At 47.8% G+C, this 20,032-nt stretch overlaps 1 protein-coding gene across 18 annotated transcripts in view; it reads right to left on the bottom strand.

Moving 5' to 3' along the window:
• SPECC1L (sperm antigen with calponin homology and coiled-coil domains 1 like) overlaps nucleotides 1–20,032 on the bottom strand; it is a 148,732-nt gene that overhangs the window by 4,118 nt on the left and 124,582 nt on the right. For 14 of the 18 annotated variants that reach the window (XM_063807479.1, XM_054675346.2, XM_063807483.1 and 11 more), the window contains 2 exon segments: nucleotides 1,426–1,542; nucleotides 426–485 (listed from right to left, as the gene is read on the bottom strand). The exons of 1 other annotated variant lie outside the window; for it this stretch is intronic. In XM_063807479.1, the coding sequence (XP_063663549.1) occupies nucleotides 426–485; nucleotides 1,426–1,542 (177 nt within the window). 18 annotated transcript variants of the gene reach the window in all.

Below are 20,032 nucleotides of genomic sequence, written 5' to 3'. Positions count from 1 at the left end.
TGCCTTGCCCTCTCGCTCTAGATGAACAAGGCAGATGGACCTGCTGGTGTGGTGTTTTTGACAGCGAGATTTATAAACACATGACATTTTTCTTTTAACCTGAGGGATTCCCTTATGGAAGAGATGACTGCAAAGAGCCGTCCCAGGGAAGGTTGGCTGGGCCCATGGTCTCAGGCCTCCCACCCTTTCAGGGGGCATCCTTAGGGTGTTTCACGTGAGATAAAAGTGCTGGGGGCCAGGACACAAGATCCCACATCTGCACCCACCCTTGACGGGACCCTCCCTTGGCCCCAGAGCACCCCATAGCTGCCTTTTACCAGGCAGCCACACTACCCCATGCCCACGAGGATTCAGCTTAAACAGGACTGAACTCTTCTTAACCAGAAGGAGGGCCCTGCCAGTGACTCAGGGGGACAAGGGCTCACCAGTGTGGATTTGATGCCGACACTTTCAGCTGCCTGGAAAGCCAGCATGAAGTTCCTTCTCTGTAAAAGAAACTGTGTCACTGCAGTGCATGAACAAGGCACAGAGAAAGTCACGTGGCCTCCACAACTGCCTGGGACAGATGCATCTGAAGGACGACACTCACCTCTACCTGGTGCCACAACAAACCTATGCTGGGAGCCTGAGCTTCTGCATCTGCACCAAGTACCCTGCACTAGGCCCGGCCACCCTCCCCTCCCGACCTGCTGCAGTGACCCACCAACACCCGTTCCTTCCTCACTCCTGAAGAATCCTACTTCTGCCGCACCAATGCTGTGGCACCTGAACACGCACCCCCAAAAGCTAGTTAGGAACACTCATCAAATGAGCTTCCCCCACAGGGATCTTCGAGGGTTGTCTGCAGGGCTGGGGGCTGACATGGGGGAAGCAGGGGACTGGGGTGAGGGCTGCGGGCCTGGATCCTCTCCAGTGGCCCTCTGGGTAGGGCTTCTTCCCTGACCCTGTCCCCAAGGAACTATCTGGATGAAACATTAAACCATGCCCTGGAGTGCACAGGGTTGGTGTTTCTTGCCAGTTCTAAGGCCCACAGTGCAGAATGGGCTATGGAGTGACAGCCCTCCTCAAGGTGGCAGGAGGCTGGCCTGGCCTGGTCAGCACTGCCTGACTACTCCTGCCTTCAGGGAGCTTCTTGGCCCCTCCTGGTGAAGCTCTTCATCCTAAATGTAGTCACTCAGGAAGGACTGGCTGCTCCCACTAGGAATGATATCACTTGGGGAATTCTGAACCAACCAAATACTCCACACAAGGTGGGACAGGGACTGGTGGGCTCAGCATGAATGATCCCAGAATAAGACCCAGATGGCACGAGGCAATCGCAAGCCAGCGCTGTGGCATGTGACCTGCTGAGGCAGGTGCTGCCCTTGGTTCTCAGCCCTCCAACCCTGTGAGGTGGGTGCCAGGAGCTGGCCCTCCATGGCCTACCTTATCCTGGCTGTTCAGTTCTTGATATGGAATGTGGGCAGGGAGATATGTATGCAGGAGGGCACAGAAGGCCAGCCCATCATTCCAGCTGCTGCTGAAGTTTGTAATGTCAATATTCTGAAGGAAAGGAAGAAAAACATGTAACCAACACATGCTGGGACCCTCTTAGGAGATGCCAAGGAGGACGCAGGAGGCCTCAGATGCTGCATGGCCTCCAAAACACAAAACCAAAACCAGGGCAGGGCGGCTGTGTCCAAGGGCTACCTGGTATCTATGACTCCCCAACCCGTCCCACCCACCAGCTGTAGATGGCTGCCCCCGCGTGGTCACGCCTGGGCCTGGTATAACACGTGGCGTCTTGCTGACTTACTAGCTGTTGCATACAAAGAGAGGAGGACCCTAGGCTGCTGAAGCTGGCCTCTACCATGACCTGTTGGGGTGACAGTACAGACCAGAGGATGTGGGTGGTAATCAATGACCCCCCCCTTTTTTTTTTTGTTTTTTTTGGTTTGTTTGAGATGGAGTCTCACTCTGTCACCAGGTTGGAGTGCAGTGGCATGATCTCGGCTCACTACAACCTCTACCTCCCGGGTTCAAGTGATTTCTCCTGCTTCAGCCTCCCGAGTAGCTGGGACTACAGGCATGTGCCACCACACCCGGCTATTTTTTTTTGTATTTTCAGTAGAGACAGGGTTTCACTGTAAGCTAGGATGGTCTCAATCTCTTGACCTTGTGATCCACCCGCCTTGGCCTCCCAAAGTGCTGGGATTATAGGTGTGAGCCACCACACCTGGCCGGTAATCAATGACCTTTAAAGCACCATGTATTAAAATGCAACTCATTCTCCATTGGTTGTTGAAGCATGTAAAAGATCCTCCAAGTCAGGGTGTATCTCAAAGTGCGCCCACACATGAAGATACCTTCTGCCCTTTTCACTGTAATGACACCTGCTCTGATGGATGGTGAGAAGCCAAGGAGAGCAACAACGTGGCCCCCTGAGCATTGGTCCAGACCACGCACCACATGTACTGGAGATTGCTATAGTGTACCCCACCACAAACTTGTGGTTAAAAAAAAGTAATCTGAAAATACAGGTTTCGCTTAAAGATGTCTTTGATGAGGCAATTTAGTGGTCTGATTAAATGCCTCGATCCTCTGTGCATTGGTCTTTTTAGTGTCTGGTGTGGGGAGGTGGGATGAGTACAGGGCTCCTCAGCCCTGCAGGCTGTAGCCTCAACTCTGCCAGGGAGAAAGAAGCATGGGGCACAGGAGTGGGGCAGGGCTGTTCTGTTAAGAAAAGTTATGACTCAGCCTGACCTCCCAGATCAGGGACTCTAAGCTAAGACTTGCAGTCCATCAAAAGCCTCTGCAATTTGCTGCCAGCCATGCGCCTGTGGTCCCAGCTACTCAGGAGGCTGAGGCGGGAGGATCCCTTGAGCCCAGGAGTTCAGGGCTGCAGCATGGTATGACTGTGCCTGTGAACAGCCATTACACCCCAGCCTGCCAACACAGTGAGACCCCCGCCCCCATCTCCGAAAAAACACACAAACCACAAACCAAAACACCTCTGTAACTTGAAGGTGTCATCATCTGACAGCCCCCATCTTGCATTAGGAGCCGATTAAGGCTGGCTATGTGCTCTCCATGCCACCTCTTGGGGAACCACCTCAACTTTTTAAAATTTTTTGAGACAGGGTCTCTCTGTCACCCAAGCTGGAGTGGAGTTGACTCACTGCGGCCTTGACGACCTCCTGGGGTTAAGCAATCCTACCTCAGCCTCCTGAGTAGCTGGGACTACAGGCTGGTACGTGCTACCACGTCCAGCTAATTTTGTTTGTTTTTCTGTAGAGATGAGGTTTCACTATGTCGCCCAGGCTGGTCTGAAACTCCTGAGCTCAAGCGATCTCACCTCAGCCTCCAAAGCAGTGAAATTACATGCATGAGCCACTGTACCCAGCCTTGACTTTCTTTTAAGGGGCACCTTATTTCATATTTTAAAGTATTTGTAACTATAAAAGGAATATATAATTCATTTTTTATTATTACTTTTTAAAGAGACAGGATCTCACTTTGTCTCCAGGCTGGAGTGCAGTGGCACAATCATAGCTCACTGCAGCCTTGAACTCCTGGGCTGAAGCAATCCTTCCACCTCAGCCTCCCAAAGTGCTGGGATTACAGGTGTGATCCACCTTACCTGGCCCAGAGTATTTTATCATATAAAATATTCTGCAATTCAGCTGGTATGTAGCCGTTACCCTTATTTGCAACCGTCCTTATGAAGATGAATCTACACATTTCAATTTTCCTAATTCACACTTTATGCAGACACCACAAGCTGAACAAGAACACCTCCCCACCACCCTGTCCCACTTTCATTATTTCACGCCACCTTCAACTGCACCAAGAGCCAGCTTCCTAAAATTTTATTATTTTAGGACTGAGAAAGCCCAAATTTTATTATTCAATGCAAACCGTCCAGCTCCTGGGGAGCACTTTATACTCCTCCCAGGAATGAGTGATTCACAGAATGATGTTAACACTATTATTATCATATTATTAACTATATCTGTACAGAATCTTACAAAGTTTACAAAGCACTTTACGAATCCTGACCCCTCTTTATATACTGTTAGGACCTAACACCAAGTCAGGGACCTGGCTCAGAGACAAGGGCAGGTGGGGGCCATGGGAACCCAGGCTCAGAGCTGCGAGGATGTGTCCAACCAGCAAGGACCCAAGTAAAGCAGGCTGGGCAGGCCGCCCCTGCGAGGGAGACCGTCAGTCCAGCCTCACAGCTCTAGGCAGGTGTCCTTACACAGCAGCAGACCACGTGGAGGATCACGAGGCTGACTTCTCATCACCTGCATCATCAGAATGTATTGTCTGGCTTCTGACTGCACGTGCCCAGAACGTTCCAGTGTCTGTGCAAAGCATGAGCCTTCCAAAGGACAGCAGCCCCAAGAGTTACTTTCACAGGCCATTTCCTCTCATTAACCTGAACATCTGCTGCTTCCAGCTTCTCTGATATGACCCAGAGATATTGTTATAAACTGCTGTGAGGAAAGTGACCAGATTAAGGAACGAGGAAACGCAAACCTGCCAAGAGTCGCAGGGGAAGGTGGCAGCAAGCCTCTGGTGGCTGGTGTGCCGACAGTCTGACCTGGCTACCTAAATGTGTGCCACCAGGCATCCACTGATGTCAGCCCTCCCCAAATACCTGGGCCAGGTGAGAATCCTCTCTGCCTCAGTCTGTAGTCCTCACACTTTCTGGCCACGAAGATGCAGTCCTGAGGGTAATAAGACCTGCTACATTCCCAAGAGGCCTGGCCCGCCCTCCATGCGGCTCTCTGCTCTGGCCATGATTTAACAGTTACCACCCCATAAAGGGTTCTGATGACCTAATGAAGAAGGTGCCTTGTGGCAAACAGGGCTTGACAGTTACTGCTGACTGAAGACCCCTGAACACACGCACACGCATGCAATCTCATCTCTTTGATCTCATTGGAATCTCAGAAAGCAGCTCTTTAGGGAGGAAACTAGGACCAGGGAGGAGTGCTAGGCAGGTGGCAGAGAAGACAGGACAGGACAGGAACCCTTGCCCTAGGCATCCTGTGAGCAGTACTCACTTTCACTCTCACAGCCACCCGCAGCAGTCTGGAAGGAGGGTGAGGCTCCGAGAGGCCAAGACACTCACCCAGGCCACAGAGCTGGTCTCTGGGATCATTCAAAGTGAGGTGTATCATAGGAGGATGGGCCTGCTTTCCTTTAGTTGTCTAGGTAAGATTTCCTAATGCGCTGTGCACCTTTCCACAGTGAAGTAAGTCTAGGATTAGGGTACAGAGAAGAGGCAGGAATGAAGTATGCAAGACAAATGAAGAATGGGCCAGGACTCACTTGCTCCGTAATTTGCAGGGCCCACTACAAAATGAAAATGCAAGGTCCCCTTGTCCAAAATGCAGAGGAAAAAGTCTATTAACGGTACTAAAAAAAAGAGCCAGGTCTAAGGGACTAAGTGCTTGATGAAAGAGGCATCCTTGCAGGCAGAGGGGGCCAGGAAGCTTCTTAATAACGTGTGGAGCTCTGTGTGAGGCCAATGGCAGCGCCTGGCCCTCAGAGGTCACATTCACTTCTGGAGGAAAACAAACCTTCACTTCCTGCCGCAGCCGCCCCTTCTGCTCCCTGAAATGCAGGCAGCTCTGGCACGGTCGTGGACGTGCCTGGCCTCACCACTGCACAGCGCCTCGAGGCAGAGGCTCCTGTGTCCCATCCGCCTGGCTGTGGGAACCTCAGCCTTCCCCCTCCGCTTCCTCAAGATAAACCCAACACCCCACCAGGGAAGAAGCTGCTGCTCCAGCACCCCCGCCCCACCTGGAACCTCCGGGAAGAGAGACTTCTTTTACAAAGCATGCCACAGTGACCTGAACCGGGAAGAAAACAATGGCTTCTTCAGTTCCAGGCTGAGGAAGTTCACATTTGAGTACCTGACAACGAAATTTCCTATCAATACAAGTAAAGCCCAAAAGAAGGCTAGCTGGGGGCCCTACCTCCCTTAACCCTTGGAGGGCTGGAGAGCAGCCAGGCCAGACTGCTGCACGTGGCTCTAAGGCACCCTATGTGATAAGCTGGAGGCAGAAAGTAGGGAGCCCAAGTGAAGCTTGAGCGCCCACTGGCTGCTCTGCTTCCTCCCCCATCCACAGAGATCATGTTGGGAGAATGAGCCGGGCTCTGAAAAAGGGGTTCCTCCAGGGAAGTGAGGAAGAAGCCCGCAGCCCTCTGCTCCCAACGTCACTGGCTGTTGCATGGTTTGAAATGTTCCAGGCTGAAAAGTCTAACTGCTAATGAAGTCATATTGACTAAATATAAGAACAACGAAGCTGGGTTCTCGGAAGGCACGGTGCAAGAACACCAGGCAGGAAGGCGGGGAGCTCCCCTCCACATGGCTACCACGGCCCGTTAATATTATGACGGGATCAGTATCTTTGAGAGGAAACACATGAAACGACACAAAATCGCATGGAATCACCAGAGAAATGGCTTCTCCCTTCCTCACTCAGTCAAGACCTTTGCTCTGCAGGTGTGACCAGCACCCAGTGAGGCCTCCTCCACCCCCTGCCTGCCAGCTGCCACCATGCACACAACCCGCCAGCTATCCCCAAACCCAGACCACAGTGGGCTCCGGGCTGCCAGGGGAGCACAGGGAGAGGAGAATGATCCCACAGACCAGCTCTGTGCTTGGCCTCTTGGAGCCTCAGCCTCCTTCCATACTGCTCTGGATGACTGTGAGAATGACAGTGAGGTACTGCTCGCAGGATGCCTGGGGCAAGGGTTCATGCCCTGTCTTCCCTACTGCCTGCTGAGCACTCCTCCCCTGATCCTGGGGCCCTCATCAAGTGTCTGCAGGCGGCCCCCAGACCTGCCTTTTGCCATCTGCCCCTCATGCCTCTGCTCCATGCCTGGACCCCACAGAAGAGCCTGGGAGCAGCCTGGTGCTCTGTCCCCATCCGCATGAGGTCTGGAACTAAACTTTCTGTTGCTTTCTAAGGTGGCAACAGGTGAATCTGCCTGCGGATTGGTGGCCCCTGGAACTTACGATCCCTACCTTCCCAGGAGGGCTAAAATTACCCTGGATGTTGTTGGCAATTGAGGAAAAAAGCTAAAGCTTTTATGTCTTGGATAAAAACAACTCACCACCACCAGTATGAAGCTTGCAGACAGGGGTCTGAGCCAGGCTTGACACTTCCTGGGCATACTACCCTGGCTGTCTTGGACTTCAGTGAAATCCCAGCCCACACAAGATGACGAGTCTTTGACCCCTACTGAAACTGTAATGTGCTTTACACATGTAAAGTACTTTTTTTTTTTTTTTTGAGGCAGAGTCTTCGCTCTGTTGCCCAGGCTGGAGTGCTGTGGCGCAATCTCGAATCACTGCAAGCTCCGCCTCCTGGGTTCAAGCAATTCTCTGCATCAGCCTCCTGAGTAGCTGGGATTGTAAGCACCCGCCACCATGCCTGGCTAATTTTTGTGTTTTTAGTAGAGATGAGGTTTCACCATGTTGGTCAGGCTGGTCTCGAACTCCTGACCTCAGGTGATCTGTCCACCTCAGCCTCCCAAAATGTTGGGATTACAGGTGTGAGCTACCGTGCCCAGCCTGTAAGGTATTTTTAGGGTTTAGTTTGCTTACTGTAGAGGAGATGGCTGCTGTGTTGCAGATGGCATGAATCCAAACCAGGACACCAACACGCAACAGAATCACCAAGAATGTCCCTAGGCTGCTCCTACCTGGAGCCCTGCTCCTGGGCACGTGGCCGCAATTCTGCTGACCCTCATCATATTCATGTGACCTGTAAACCTCCACCTGCCTCCACTGCTCCATGTGTTGCTGCACATGGAGCAATACCACATGCCCTGGTGTGTGGTTCCTTCCTTCCCTCCTTCTCCCCTTCTCTCTAAGGGGGTTTGGATGAGGAACTCAGATAACAAACTAGCTCGAAATCCCAACTGCTGGAAGTTCTCACTCAAAACACAATGGTAGGAAGCATGCTCTACAATAACTTGTTTCAAAGCCATTTGGATGCCACAAGGCAGAGCTTTCCACCCCAGCAGGAGGGCCGTGGCCACCAGTGTGTGGATTTGTTTTCTGCAGGCCTGCAAAGATCTTATCGGGATTGGCATACAAACAGAAAAATGAAGGGCCTGGAGTTGTGTTCTTCCACTAACAGTAATGGGGAACCTCCATGTTGGAGAGCAGGAGACACAGCAACACCCTAAAATCTGTGGCCCCAGCATGGAATCCACAGGTGGACGTGGCCATGGCCACACATCTAGGGACAGCCTGTGGGAAAGGGCAGAGGGCCTGGGGATGGGCTGCTCTTTTTGAGGATTCATTTGCACACTCAGCGAGTCCTCACCTGGGGTTTCATGGGTGGGCGGGCATCTTGCTGGACAGGGCTGACACACGGACTTGACATGGGCCAGGGCTCAAGGAGGTTTAAAGGGAAGCGTGGCTGGACTGGGGTCAGAAGAACAGCCAGGAGCAGGGGGAGGGCAGTCAGAGGCCGGCTGGTCAGTGGCTGCAGAGGTCCGTATCAAGTTGGGCTGGAGTGGTGGGTGGGAGATGTAGGGCTCCAGAGATACTTGGCAGCTAAAGCAGACTAGACTTGGCAACAGACTGGCTATGAGGAGGGAGAGCGCATGCAGTGCTCCGGATGGGCCTTGGCTTCTGTGGGCAGAACCAGACGCTGGTGGTGGCCTTCACAGAGGCAGAGCTCTCTGGAGGAAGGTGGGCACTGAGCAGATGAGGGGTGTGTTTTTGTCACCTTAAGTTCAAGATACCTTGGAGACACCCAAAGGTGCTTGGTGGTGCTGACACGTGAGTCAGGAGAGCAGTGCGGAGAGACAGAAAGTGTGGCATCATCGGAGTCCTGTGTGGGATCCCCTAGGGATGGTCACAGTGGGCCATAAGCAAGAAGGAGGCCTCAGATCCAGCCCCTCAGCACTCCAACAAGTAATGGCCATGCTGAGGAGAACAGCCTTTAATGGAACACAGGGAAGGGCCGGGGGTTGGGGGAAAGAAACCAGAAGGCAAAGGAAGAGTGTGTTTAAAACAGGACAGAGTGGTCAATGCAGCAGTGATGTGGAGAGGCCACAAGGACTTCCAATCTCCTGCAGTTAGAAACATATGAGTTGCCATGAAGCAACAGGAGCAATGGCGAATAAAGGGAAAAGCAACCACAAATCAGGTTTGTGTGCTTTTAAAAAAGGGAGGGAGTCTCTCACTATGTTGCTCAAGCTGGGCTTGAACTCCTGTGCTGAAGGGTTCCTCCTGCCTCAGCTGCTCAAGTAGCTGGGACTCTGGCCGTATGCCTCGCAAATGAAATTTTCGGAAGCCAGAAAAGCATGAAATTAGATGAGCCATAATAGCGTTACAACTTTCACAGATATCCCTTCTTACGAGTTTATTTCACAGACCTTGCCTAGAAATAGCATTTCTATTTAGTAAAAGTGGCGTTTTCAGTGCATAAGGAAAGTCCTTATCTTCCAGGGGTTTCCCTCTGAGGGAAGGCCATTTACGCTTTGCTGAAGAGCGGAGGGGCTGGAGGGCCAAGGGCCTTCCACTCTGCACTCATGTCCTGATTCCTACAGAGACAGCTTCTGATGGAGGCCAGCAGAGCCTTTTAAAGTAAACTATTCTTAAAGCCAAAACTCACACTTATTTGAGGGGAAAATGCACACTAACGGAAGGAATTTCTATTGTTCACTATTCACAGGCAATGGTGGCAATCTAAGAAGAAAAAAATTAACTTTTTTAAAATAATAGAGACATAGAAAACATATTACTTACTAATTATAATGCAAGTTTCTTACCGATGAATTCAGATTTTGCACTTAGTTTTTTTCAGGTCAATTTAGAGCTTTTCTACTCTACGAGATAATTCCATGTTTTGATTAGGGTCGACAAAACAAGACAGATGACATGTGCCAGAAGAAACTTTCAAAATGGCCTCTGCACAGACTCGAATGAGAAGCTCTGCCCCATTTTCTCCTAAGGGCACACGTCCTTCATCCAGGAAATGTCAACTAAGAGATGTGACGGGGGACAGACAGGGCCTGTTTCACAGTGCCATTTGCTGTCCTTTCTACCCTCATAAAGACTCCTGACAGCCTCGCCCCTCCAAGGGACTGGCTGGGTGGTTTCCACTCACTGCTTCTTGACCAAGGATGGAAACCCCAACTGTAGATGTGACCCTGCCTTCTGTCTGTGGCCTTAGGGTGGGATGTGAAAGCCAAGAGATTATACAAATCTCCACAAAAAAGATTAAAAATATGTCATAAAAGATCTCTAAATGTTTTAATTTGTTTGAAGTTTAATTAAGGGCCATAAAATATACTCCCAAATACCACATGCTCTTTAAATAGCTATTAAGGTTCTGGTCTATTTAAGGAAATGCCACTTTTATGGACACAGGGCAAGAAGCCAAGGGCTCTGATTCATCTCTCTGCTGACACATGCAAGCATCCACTTCCTCATGCCTGTCTGAGCCGTGCAGAGCGCTGTCCCCAGGTCCACCTTCAGGCAGAGGTGGTCCTCACTGGTCCTCCAGCTTCACAAGGACACCACACTGTTAAGCTGCAACCCAGTGCACTCAGAATGAAACCTGCTGGGGATCACAGCCCAGCCTCATGAGGTAAGAGTGAGTTACTAACAAAACCCTGGCTCACGATGCCTGCCTATACTGTGGCAGAGTTTGGGAGCCTGAGTGAGGTGAGTGAGGTTCCTTTTCTGTGTAGTATGGTGGGAGAAGATATAATGTCTGAAAGAGAGTAAAAAAACCATCGAGACTGTTGATTGATATCTCTGGGTAGTGGCTGTTAAACACAGAATGCCCTGGGAGTGATGAATGGGCACCTGCCTGGGGCCGGTGGTGCCTGTGGGGTAACCTGGCCAGGCCCTCTAGCTGCTGATCTAAGGGTGCTGCCCTGGGGACTACAGTGCTCATCTCCTCCCTGAAGCAGGGCCAATCTCTGCTCCAGGTCAGGGGAGGGGAGAGAAGGGAAGGGGAAGGAAGGGGAAGCAGTACATTTTCAGGGAGAATCTTGCCTGGCTCATCATGGAGCCCAGGTGTTGGTACTTACATGGTAAAGAGGGAGCAAGAAGGAGGCAGGGCAGGCGGCCGAGGTAGGGCAGGCGGCCGAGGTGGAGCCGGCAGCCTCTGGAGATAGGCCCTGCATATCTTTGCTCTTGATCTAATACGGACCCTCAATCCTCACTGTGCGCTAGAATCACTGCAAAGATTTTTCGGGTTTTCCTATGCTTGCCCCACCCCAGAGACATTCATTCACGTGGTGTGAACGAGTCAGGGCATAATGTTCTTTAAAGGTACCCAGGTGATCTGAATCCACAGCCAACAGGAAGGCTCACCATTTGAAAAACTGAAGTTAGGTGTTAAGTACAATGGGGTGGTACATCTAAAATGTGACATCGGTGAGTTTATGGTGATATCTACAAAGGCACACCCAGCCTGGCTTGGAAACCACTCGTGAACCTGAGTGCTGGAAAATCAAGGGAGAGGAACAAGCACCTGATAGAACTTTCCAGACCAAACCATAGTCAAGGCAGCTGAACAGCTGACAAAGGGGTTTCTCTGTAAAGAGGAAGCCTAATGAAGGAAGGAGTGACAGAATTACCCAGAATGACTGACCTCGTTATCAGAGGCAGTGACATCACAGAAAGAGGCAGCCAGTCCTGCTGCGAATGGACAGAACTCCACAGCTGAGATGTTTCTGCCAAAAACATGAACTGGAATCAGATCCACCCTCCAGCTCTGCCTACCAGTTTACACCACGGACAACAGGATGGGGAAGGAACCAACAGAATCTGAACTGTGGGTCACTCTGTAGGATGCACAATCAATCCCGTTCCTTCAAAAAGAAACTGAAAGAAAAAAAGAAGATTTATGAACTGAAAGAGACCTAAAAGAGACATACTTCCAAACACAATGTGAGAACCCTATTTGGATCTTAATTCAAGCAAACTGATTATGACACAATGGGAGGAGTGAGCTCTAAGTGTGTGGTGACATTAAGTGGCTGGTGTTTGCTTCCGAATCCTCCAGGTGGGCGTGGGGACAGCGCCCTATGCTGATATCTTGTCGCTAGGGCTATGTACAGGAGGGTTGTTTTACCATTCTCATGACTTTAGTGCATATTTGAAAATTTCCATTAAGAACAAACAAACATGAACTTGATCAACAACAGAAAGACAACCCAGTTGCCCAAACATAAAAATGAGCAAAGGACGTAAATAGAACATTTCCCCAAAGATATACAAATAGCCAACAAGCACATGAGAAGGCTCAACACGGTTAGTCACTAAGGAAATGCAAATCAAAACCACAAGAAGATGACACTTCACAGCCATTAGGATGGCTATCATTTAAAAGAAAAGAAAAACATGGTGAGGATGCAGATACTGGAATCCTTAGACACTGCTGGTGGGAACGGCAAATGATGCCGCTGCTGAGGAAGAGTTTGGCAGTTCCTCAGTAAGTTAAACACAGAGTTAATATACGGCCCAGCAATCCCACTCCTCGTCTATACTTCAAAGAACTGAAAGCAGATGTTCAAACAAATACCTGTACAGGAACGTTCCCAGCAGCACTATTCAAAAAAGCCAAAAGGTGGAAACAACCCAAATGCCCACCAATTGACAAATGAATAAACAAAATATGGTCTATCCATACAATGGATTATTTTTTGGCCATGAAAAGGAACAAAGTACGAATATACGCCACAATATGAGTAAGTATTGAAACATTATGGTAAGTGAAAGTTAGACACAAAAGGCTACATATTGTATGATTCTATTTATATGAAATATCCATAGTCAAATCCAGAGACAGAAAGTAGATGAGTGGTTGCCAAGTGCTGGGGAGGAGAAGGAGCTGACTGATGAATGGGTGGGTGGTTTCCACTTGGGGTGATCTAGTTTTGGAACTAGGTAGTGGTGATGAATACACATTGCAAATGCACTTAATGCTACTGAATTGTATGTTTAAAAATGATCAAATGGTAAATTTTTGTTACATATGTTTTACTCAAATAAAAGAGGCTGCCAGATGTTCTGAAGTACAGTTTATGCCCAGTAACTCTATACACTAGGTGGATCTCATAAACAACTAAATTATCCTGGAGTGTTTACTGAGAAGTTACATTAAAACTCAGATGATGCATGAGCATGGATTCTATGAGAATTTATTACAGCTCTGCTTTAAAAATGTAAAAACAGATATATTTCTTAAAAATAAACAGGCAGCTAAGGATAGGAGGCAGGGTATCAGTCAGCTTGAAACTGAGTACCTCTGGTATGGCAAAAGGAACCTGATATATGTCATCCTCTGTAAATGGCTATTCCCAAGAAAGGGAAGCCATCCCTGATTCTGTGGGAGAAGCAGCCATATTTAACCACAACTATGTTGCCCCATATGCTCAAAGTAGCAAGCATACTTCTCAGATATAGCTTCAACTATATTGAAGCTTCACAAAAACAAAATCTATAGTATGTTTTGGATTTAATACGCTTTAACTTTTTTTTTGTTTTTTTTGAAATGGAGTCTCGCTTTGTCGCCCAGGCTGGAGTGCAGTGGCGCGGATCTCAGCTCACCACAAGCTCCGCCTCCCAGGTTCACACCATTCTCCTGCCTCAGCCTCCTGAGCAGCTGGGACTACAAGCACCCGCCACCACGCCCAGCTAATTTTTTGTATTTTTAGTAAAGATGGAGTTTCACCATGTTAGCCAGGATGGTCTCGATCTCCTGACCTCGTGATCCACCCGCCTCGGCCTCCCAAAGTGCTGGGATTACAGGCGTGAGCCACCATGCCCGGTGCTTTAACTTTTTTTAGTCAAATGAACCTATTTTGAGGGGACAGTTCAGAATAAAATAATTGGTCAGCCAATGTCACCCTAAGAGCTAGGGATTAATGTCCCCATAAACCCCTCCAGAGGGAGACGTTTCGTGGAGAAGCACACAGGAATCATGATGTCTGCTTTCTGATAACTCAGGAAACTGCCACCAGGCAGAGATGGGTGTCAGGCAAGAGCCACTGGCTGGGTCACAGCTAACTGATGAACTCTGAGCATGTTGTGAGCACTTTTATTAGCAGCTTAGGAATGATTACTGTCTTTTCCCACAGATTTAGTTTAGCTTTGGCAGGGGATATTACTCACTAAAATGCAATCTCAACTGAAAAAGACCCTCGTGGAAATCTTCAAGCAAGATCTGCCCTGGTGCGTGCTCTGAGGAAGGGACTGGGTGAGGGAGGAAGGGAGGTAACGGTGCAGAATCGTGTCCTCATCCTAACCCCCAAAAGCTTTCCTGGCCTCTTTAGGGGAACTGGATTGTTTGAGGAGAAATTAGGCCTTCCAAAACATCCAGGGGGGCCTTCTTTAATTTACCCTCAGGACAAATGTCACTAATTGTGTCTTCAGGCTGAGAGAGATGAATGTGGTGGAATCTGAGTGGTGTCAACAGCCATGACTTACACAGAAACACTGTTCAGAAGCCTTCTCTGAGAAAGGCCTCTTTAGTTTATGCTAGAACCTTGTGGTTACAGGAAGAAGCTTCAAGGCTGACTCCTCTTCCATTGTAAGTCCTTGGAAATTCTTTATACTGATTTGAAAGCCATGTCTCTGTAGATCACTGGAAAAGCAGAGTGGTGTGGCCAAAGTATCCTAGGTTTCAGAGTTCCATGGATCTGCGCTTTGATTGTTGGTGGCACTTTGTACTGCCTGTAGGACTGTGGGCACATCGTTTTTAACTTGTGAGTCTCACTCTTCTCATATGCACAATGGAAAAAATAATGAATGATGAAGATTTAACAAAATGACATCTGTAAGGCCCTCCAGCTGAAGCTCAACACATCCTGTCCTCTTCTCCCCCGATCCCTGCTCTTTGCCCCTGAGATGGTGTTGATTCCACCTTCTACAACACAAAAGTGTGAAACACAAGATTGTTCCCTTGGCCCCAGGAGAGGCCTCTGAATACCAGAAGACAGCTATGCTGGTTCCTGAGTCCCTTTCTCTAGCCAGTACCCCCAAATTTCAGGAGATCCTGCCATGTGGCCAAAGATGAAGATCTGATGGCTCTGTGAGCAGCCACAGAAAATTCTGTCACAGGGTCTCCAGGATGTGGACTGCAATGTACTGCACTTACATGACTCTGCTTCTCTCTCAGGCTCCAAAGGGGTGAGCTTAATCTTGACCAAGTGCTGAATGGTAAACCTGGCACACTCTTCAGGCAAACAAAGGTTTGCTGAATAACATACTGGTGTAAGAAAACTCCATCCAGAAACAAAGTCCAGAGAATTTAAAGAGAAAGAAAAAAACATGCTTCACTTCTAAAAATGAGATCTGCTAAAAAAAATATGAAGCAGACAGGATGGGCAAAGTATATATCTGGACTCATTCAAATACTAATATTTGAAAAATATAACATATAAAAAAGGATAAGCTACCAAACTGAGACTACAGGATTTTATTAATTTAATACAAAGCAAAAAGATTTAGACCACTGCATCAATGGTGAAACCTTATGCACTTTCTGAATGCATCATTATTGTCTTGGTACTGGTATTTCAGAGGAAGATCACCCACCCAACCTCACCCTCCAAGCACCTGACACCGGCTGAGACAGAACGGGAGCCTAAAAGGACAACTGGTATTACCTGGCACAACACTTCCTATTTCTGAAATCACAGGCAGTGCATTTAGTCTGACCTGGGACATCCAGGCCATCTGAGTACAGCAGCCTGGATGTGAAATGTACCATGGTCTTGCAGGAGCTTAGGAAGGAAATGATATCAGGAAAGAGATGCTCAATATAGTGTGCTCACCTTACGATGAACTTATTTTATTGCTTACAGCAGGAACTGAAGCATTCTTTTCAATCTGTCGGTGTATTCGTTTCTACACCTACTAGATACTGTTTTGGCAGAGGGAAAATGGCAAAACAACTAAAAAAGGTGCACACCTGTGGCACCACCTTCCTGTACTTCTCTCCAGAGCCCTCAACTCAGTGCTCAATAGTTTACTTACTTTTCCTTTAGTGCAATAAATGATGAAGGGAACCATAAAACACTTTACTTTGGACCAAATATAACAAGATACCACCACTGGAAGAAAGTGACTGACAGGACCGTCACCAGGACCCCAGAGAAGAGCTGGTGTTCAAGCAGAGCGCCCTGCGTGGCACTTCACTCCTGACCCCATGCTTATTTTTTTGGGTTTTGTTTTACACACAAGTTGGTTACCAGCTTTTCTTGCTGTTTCCTTGGTATTAAAACACAGTAGGGTAGGGTACAGCCAGATAAAGAGCGTTGAGGACCCTATGGAGGGACACAATGGCAGCAGAAGTACAGAGGCCACGTGAAACGCAATTTCTATGCAGTACAGTAAATGAGTGTTTTTAATCACAAACTGGAGTGTTGAAAAGGTTAAATTATTCCCTGGAAATGGCATAATTTTAAAAGGCCTGGAAAAAATAATATGTTTCAGAAATAATCTTGAAAGTTCTTTGAGGCTGGGGGTGGTGGCACACGTGTAATTCCAGCACTTTGGGAGGCCGAGATGGGTGGATTACCTGAGGTCAGGAGTTCGAGACCAGCCTGATCAACATGGTGAAACTCTGTCTCTACTAAAAATACAAAAATTAGCTGGGCGTGGTGGCAGACGCCTGTAATCCCAGCTACTCAGGAGGCTGATGCAGGAGAATCGCTTGAACCCGGGAAGCAGAGGTTGCAGTGAGCCAATGCACTCCAGCCTGGGTGACAGAGTGAGACCCTGTCTCAAAAACAAAAAACAACAAAAAAAAACCACAGAAAGTTCTTTGAGGGCAAAGGTCATACTCTAGACTGCATTCTGTTCCTCCTTGTATTTAACTACCTCTCTGGTTGTGCACAAGTGTCAAATATGTATTTCATGACTGGTTTAGAGCATTGAAAGAAAAATTTCCACAAGTTTAGATGCCTAAAGGAGAGAGCTAGCATTGCAAAGATGCATCCGCTGACAGTTCCCTGCAGGAGGTATAAACCCAAAGAATCACTCTGTCACTTGACACCCAAGGCCAAGAGCAGAATCTTGCCTTACTTGATAACTTGAGGTCTAACATCTAGCCCAAGAAGATCAAAGCCTTTTTTTAATCCGTATTTTCTCTGGGCCAGGCTTGGTGGCTCACACCTGTAATCCCAGCACTTTGAGACGCCAAGGGGGTTCTCAAACTATAGACTGCTTGAGGCCAGGAGTTCGAGACCAGCCTGGCCAACATGGTGAAACCCTGTCTCTACTAAAAATACAAAAAAATTAGCCAGGCGTGTTGGTGCATGCCTGTTGATCCCAGCTTCTTGGGAGGCTGAGGCACGAGAATTGCTTGAAACTGGGAGGCAGAGGTTCCAGTGAGCTGATATCACGCCACTGCACTCCAGCCTGGGAGACAGAGCAAGACTCTGTCTGAAAAAGAGAAAAAAAAATTATTTTCTCTGAAGAGTATTGAGATAAAAAGTGTGGATCCCCAAATCCTTTCCTTTGCAATCCATGAAAATGTCTCTTAAACAAATCTGCTCTTCTTCCTCTGTCTTTTCTGGAGCAGCTGTCATTGACCCTGATGAAATATCTCTTCCTTGGAGAAGACATGTCCTCTTCCTTTCCCCTCAGTCCCTCTCTGGTATTATGGGGCATCTTGTATGTGTCAGTGTGACCAGGCTGTTTTCAAGGTGCTCTTAAATCCTTCACTCTATCACATGCAACCTTCCCAACTTAAGTCCACAGGCCAAAAAGTTCACCTCAATCCATACCTCACATCGTATTGGGAAATGAACTCAAAATGAAGTACAGACCAAAATGTATAAAAAATTATACTTTCAGGAGAAAATCGTTGTGATCTTGGGTTATGCAAACATTTTTTATTTACAACACAAACACATGTATGCTTCATAAAAGAAAAAATGTATAAATTGCATGTTATTAAAATTAAGAATTTCTGGCCAGGCGCTGTGGCTCATGCCTGTAATCTTAGTACTTTGGGAGGCTGAGGCAGGCAGATCACTTGAGCCCAGGAGTTTGATACCAGCCTGGGCAACATGATGAAACCCTATCACAAAAACACAAAAGTTAGCCAGGTGTGGTTGTGCATGCCTGTAGTCTCAGCTACTTTGGAGGCTGAGGTGGGAGGGTCGATTGAGCCCAGGAGTTCAAGGCTGCAGTGAGCTATGATTGCACCACTGCACTCCAGCCTGGGTGACAGAGTGAGACCCTGTCTCAAAAAATCCCTCAAAACAAAAAATACAAAGAAGATATACGGTGGCAAATAAGCATGTGGAAAGATGCTTAACACCATTAGTTATCAGGCAACTGCAAAATTAAAACCATGAAACAGCACTACACATGTTCCGAACGTCTAGAGGCTGACCACATGGTCTTGGCAAGGATATGAAGGACAAGAATTCTCCTTCACTGCTGGTGGTAAAGTGACAGGGTAGAGCCAGTCTGGAAGACAGTTGGGCAGCTTCTGAAAATGTTCAACCTATACCTACCACATGATCCAGCAGCTAGTCCACTTTTCAGATGTCCTTATGCATATGCAATGGACTGAATATTCCTGTTTCCCCAAATTCTTATGTTGAAATCCTAATCCCCAATGTGATAATATAGGGAGGTGGGGTTATTTGGGAAGCAATGCGGTCATGAGGGTGGAGTCCCCATGAACGGGATTAGTGTGCTTTTAAAAGGGACCCCAGACAGCTCTCTCATTCTCTTTATCTCTACCATGTGAAGACACAAGATGGCAGTCTGCAACCTGGAAGATGCCCTCACAAGAATCCCACCATGCTGGCATCCTGATCTCAGACTTCCAGCCTCTAGGCCTGTGAGAAATAAATTTCTGTTGTTTATAAGCCACCCAGGCTATGGTACTTTGTTACAGTAGTCCAAACTGACTAAGACACCATACGAACACCTGCACGTGAATGTTCATAGGAGTTTTACTTACAATAAGCAGTAACTGGGAACAACCCAAATGTCCATCAGCAGCTGAATGGCTTAATAATTGTGGTAAACCCAAAAAATGGACTAACACTCAGGGAAAAAAAGGAAATGAGCTACGGTTACACACAATGACATGAATGAATCTCAATGTGCTAAGTGAAAGGAGCCAGAACTCCCCTAAAATTGTACACACTATGATTCTATTTATATAAAACTATAACAAATACAAACAATATACAGCAACAGCAGATCAGTGGCTGTGTGGGGATGGGAGACGTGGGGGAGGAGCAGGATGACGGGAGTACAAAGGGGCACGAGGAAATGTTTATGGTGATGGTTTGTCTATCATGTGGTGATAGCTTTCACAGGTGTATATATGTGACATATATGTGTATGTATGTCAAAAGTTATCAAGTTGTAAACTTTATACGCAATTTATTATGTCAACTATACCTCAATGCAGCTATTAAAAAAAAGGAAGCCCAAGGCCACAAACACATTTAGGTACCACACAGGCTCTCTCTGTTTTAGAGCTTTTTAACTGAATGTAGTACAGGTATAAACCATGGCAGAACTGGATACAGTCCAGGCACAGTCCAAGGGACCCTGGTCAAAAGCTGATGTCTGATGGAAGATATCCTGGGTGGACGCTAACTGGCAGAAAGTCATCTTGTGTGTTCCAGGGTATAAGCTAAATCTTAGGTGAATCACTAGAAAGTCCTGCAGCTGCAAACAGACCTGGCTTACATCATGTAGCATTCTTCCCTACACCACCACTTAATCTCACCCTCATATTGCCTCATCTACCCAGATTCCCTCTCATTTGTGAGGCAACATTAAAAAAGCATCATAAGGTTCTGTCAGGTCACTGTCACATTATTAGCTTCTCTAATTACTTAAGTAAGAGATAACAGTCTCTGTGGCAGATTAAATTTTCCAAAAATGACCACAGCAGTATTTCTGGCCCCACATCTTCTTCAGAAGCCTCCTATGCCCCATCAAAAGGTGGCGCCTATTTCCCTTCCCCTTGTAACTGCCTTGACAAACAGTATGGTAGAAGAGATGCTGCATGGC

Source organism: Pan troglodytes, chromosome 23 (genome assembly GCF_028858775.2).
Source record: "Pan troglodytes isolate AG18354 chromosome 23, NHGRI_mPanTro3-v2.0_pri, whole genome shotgun sequence".
In the NCBI taxonomy this organism is placed as follows: domain Eukaryota; kingdom Metazoa; phylum Chordata; class Mammalia; order Primates; family Hominidae; genus Pan; species Pan troglodytes.
This window is presented reverse-complemented; position numbering and strand designations above follow the sequence as displayed.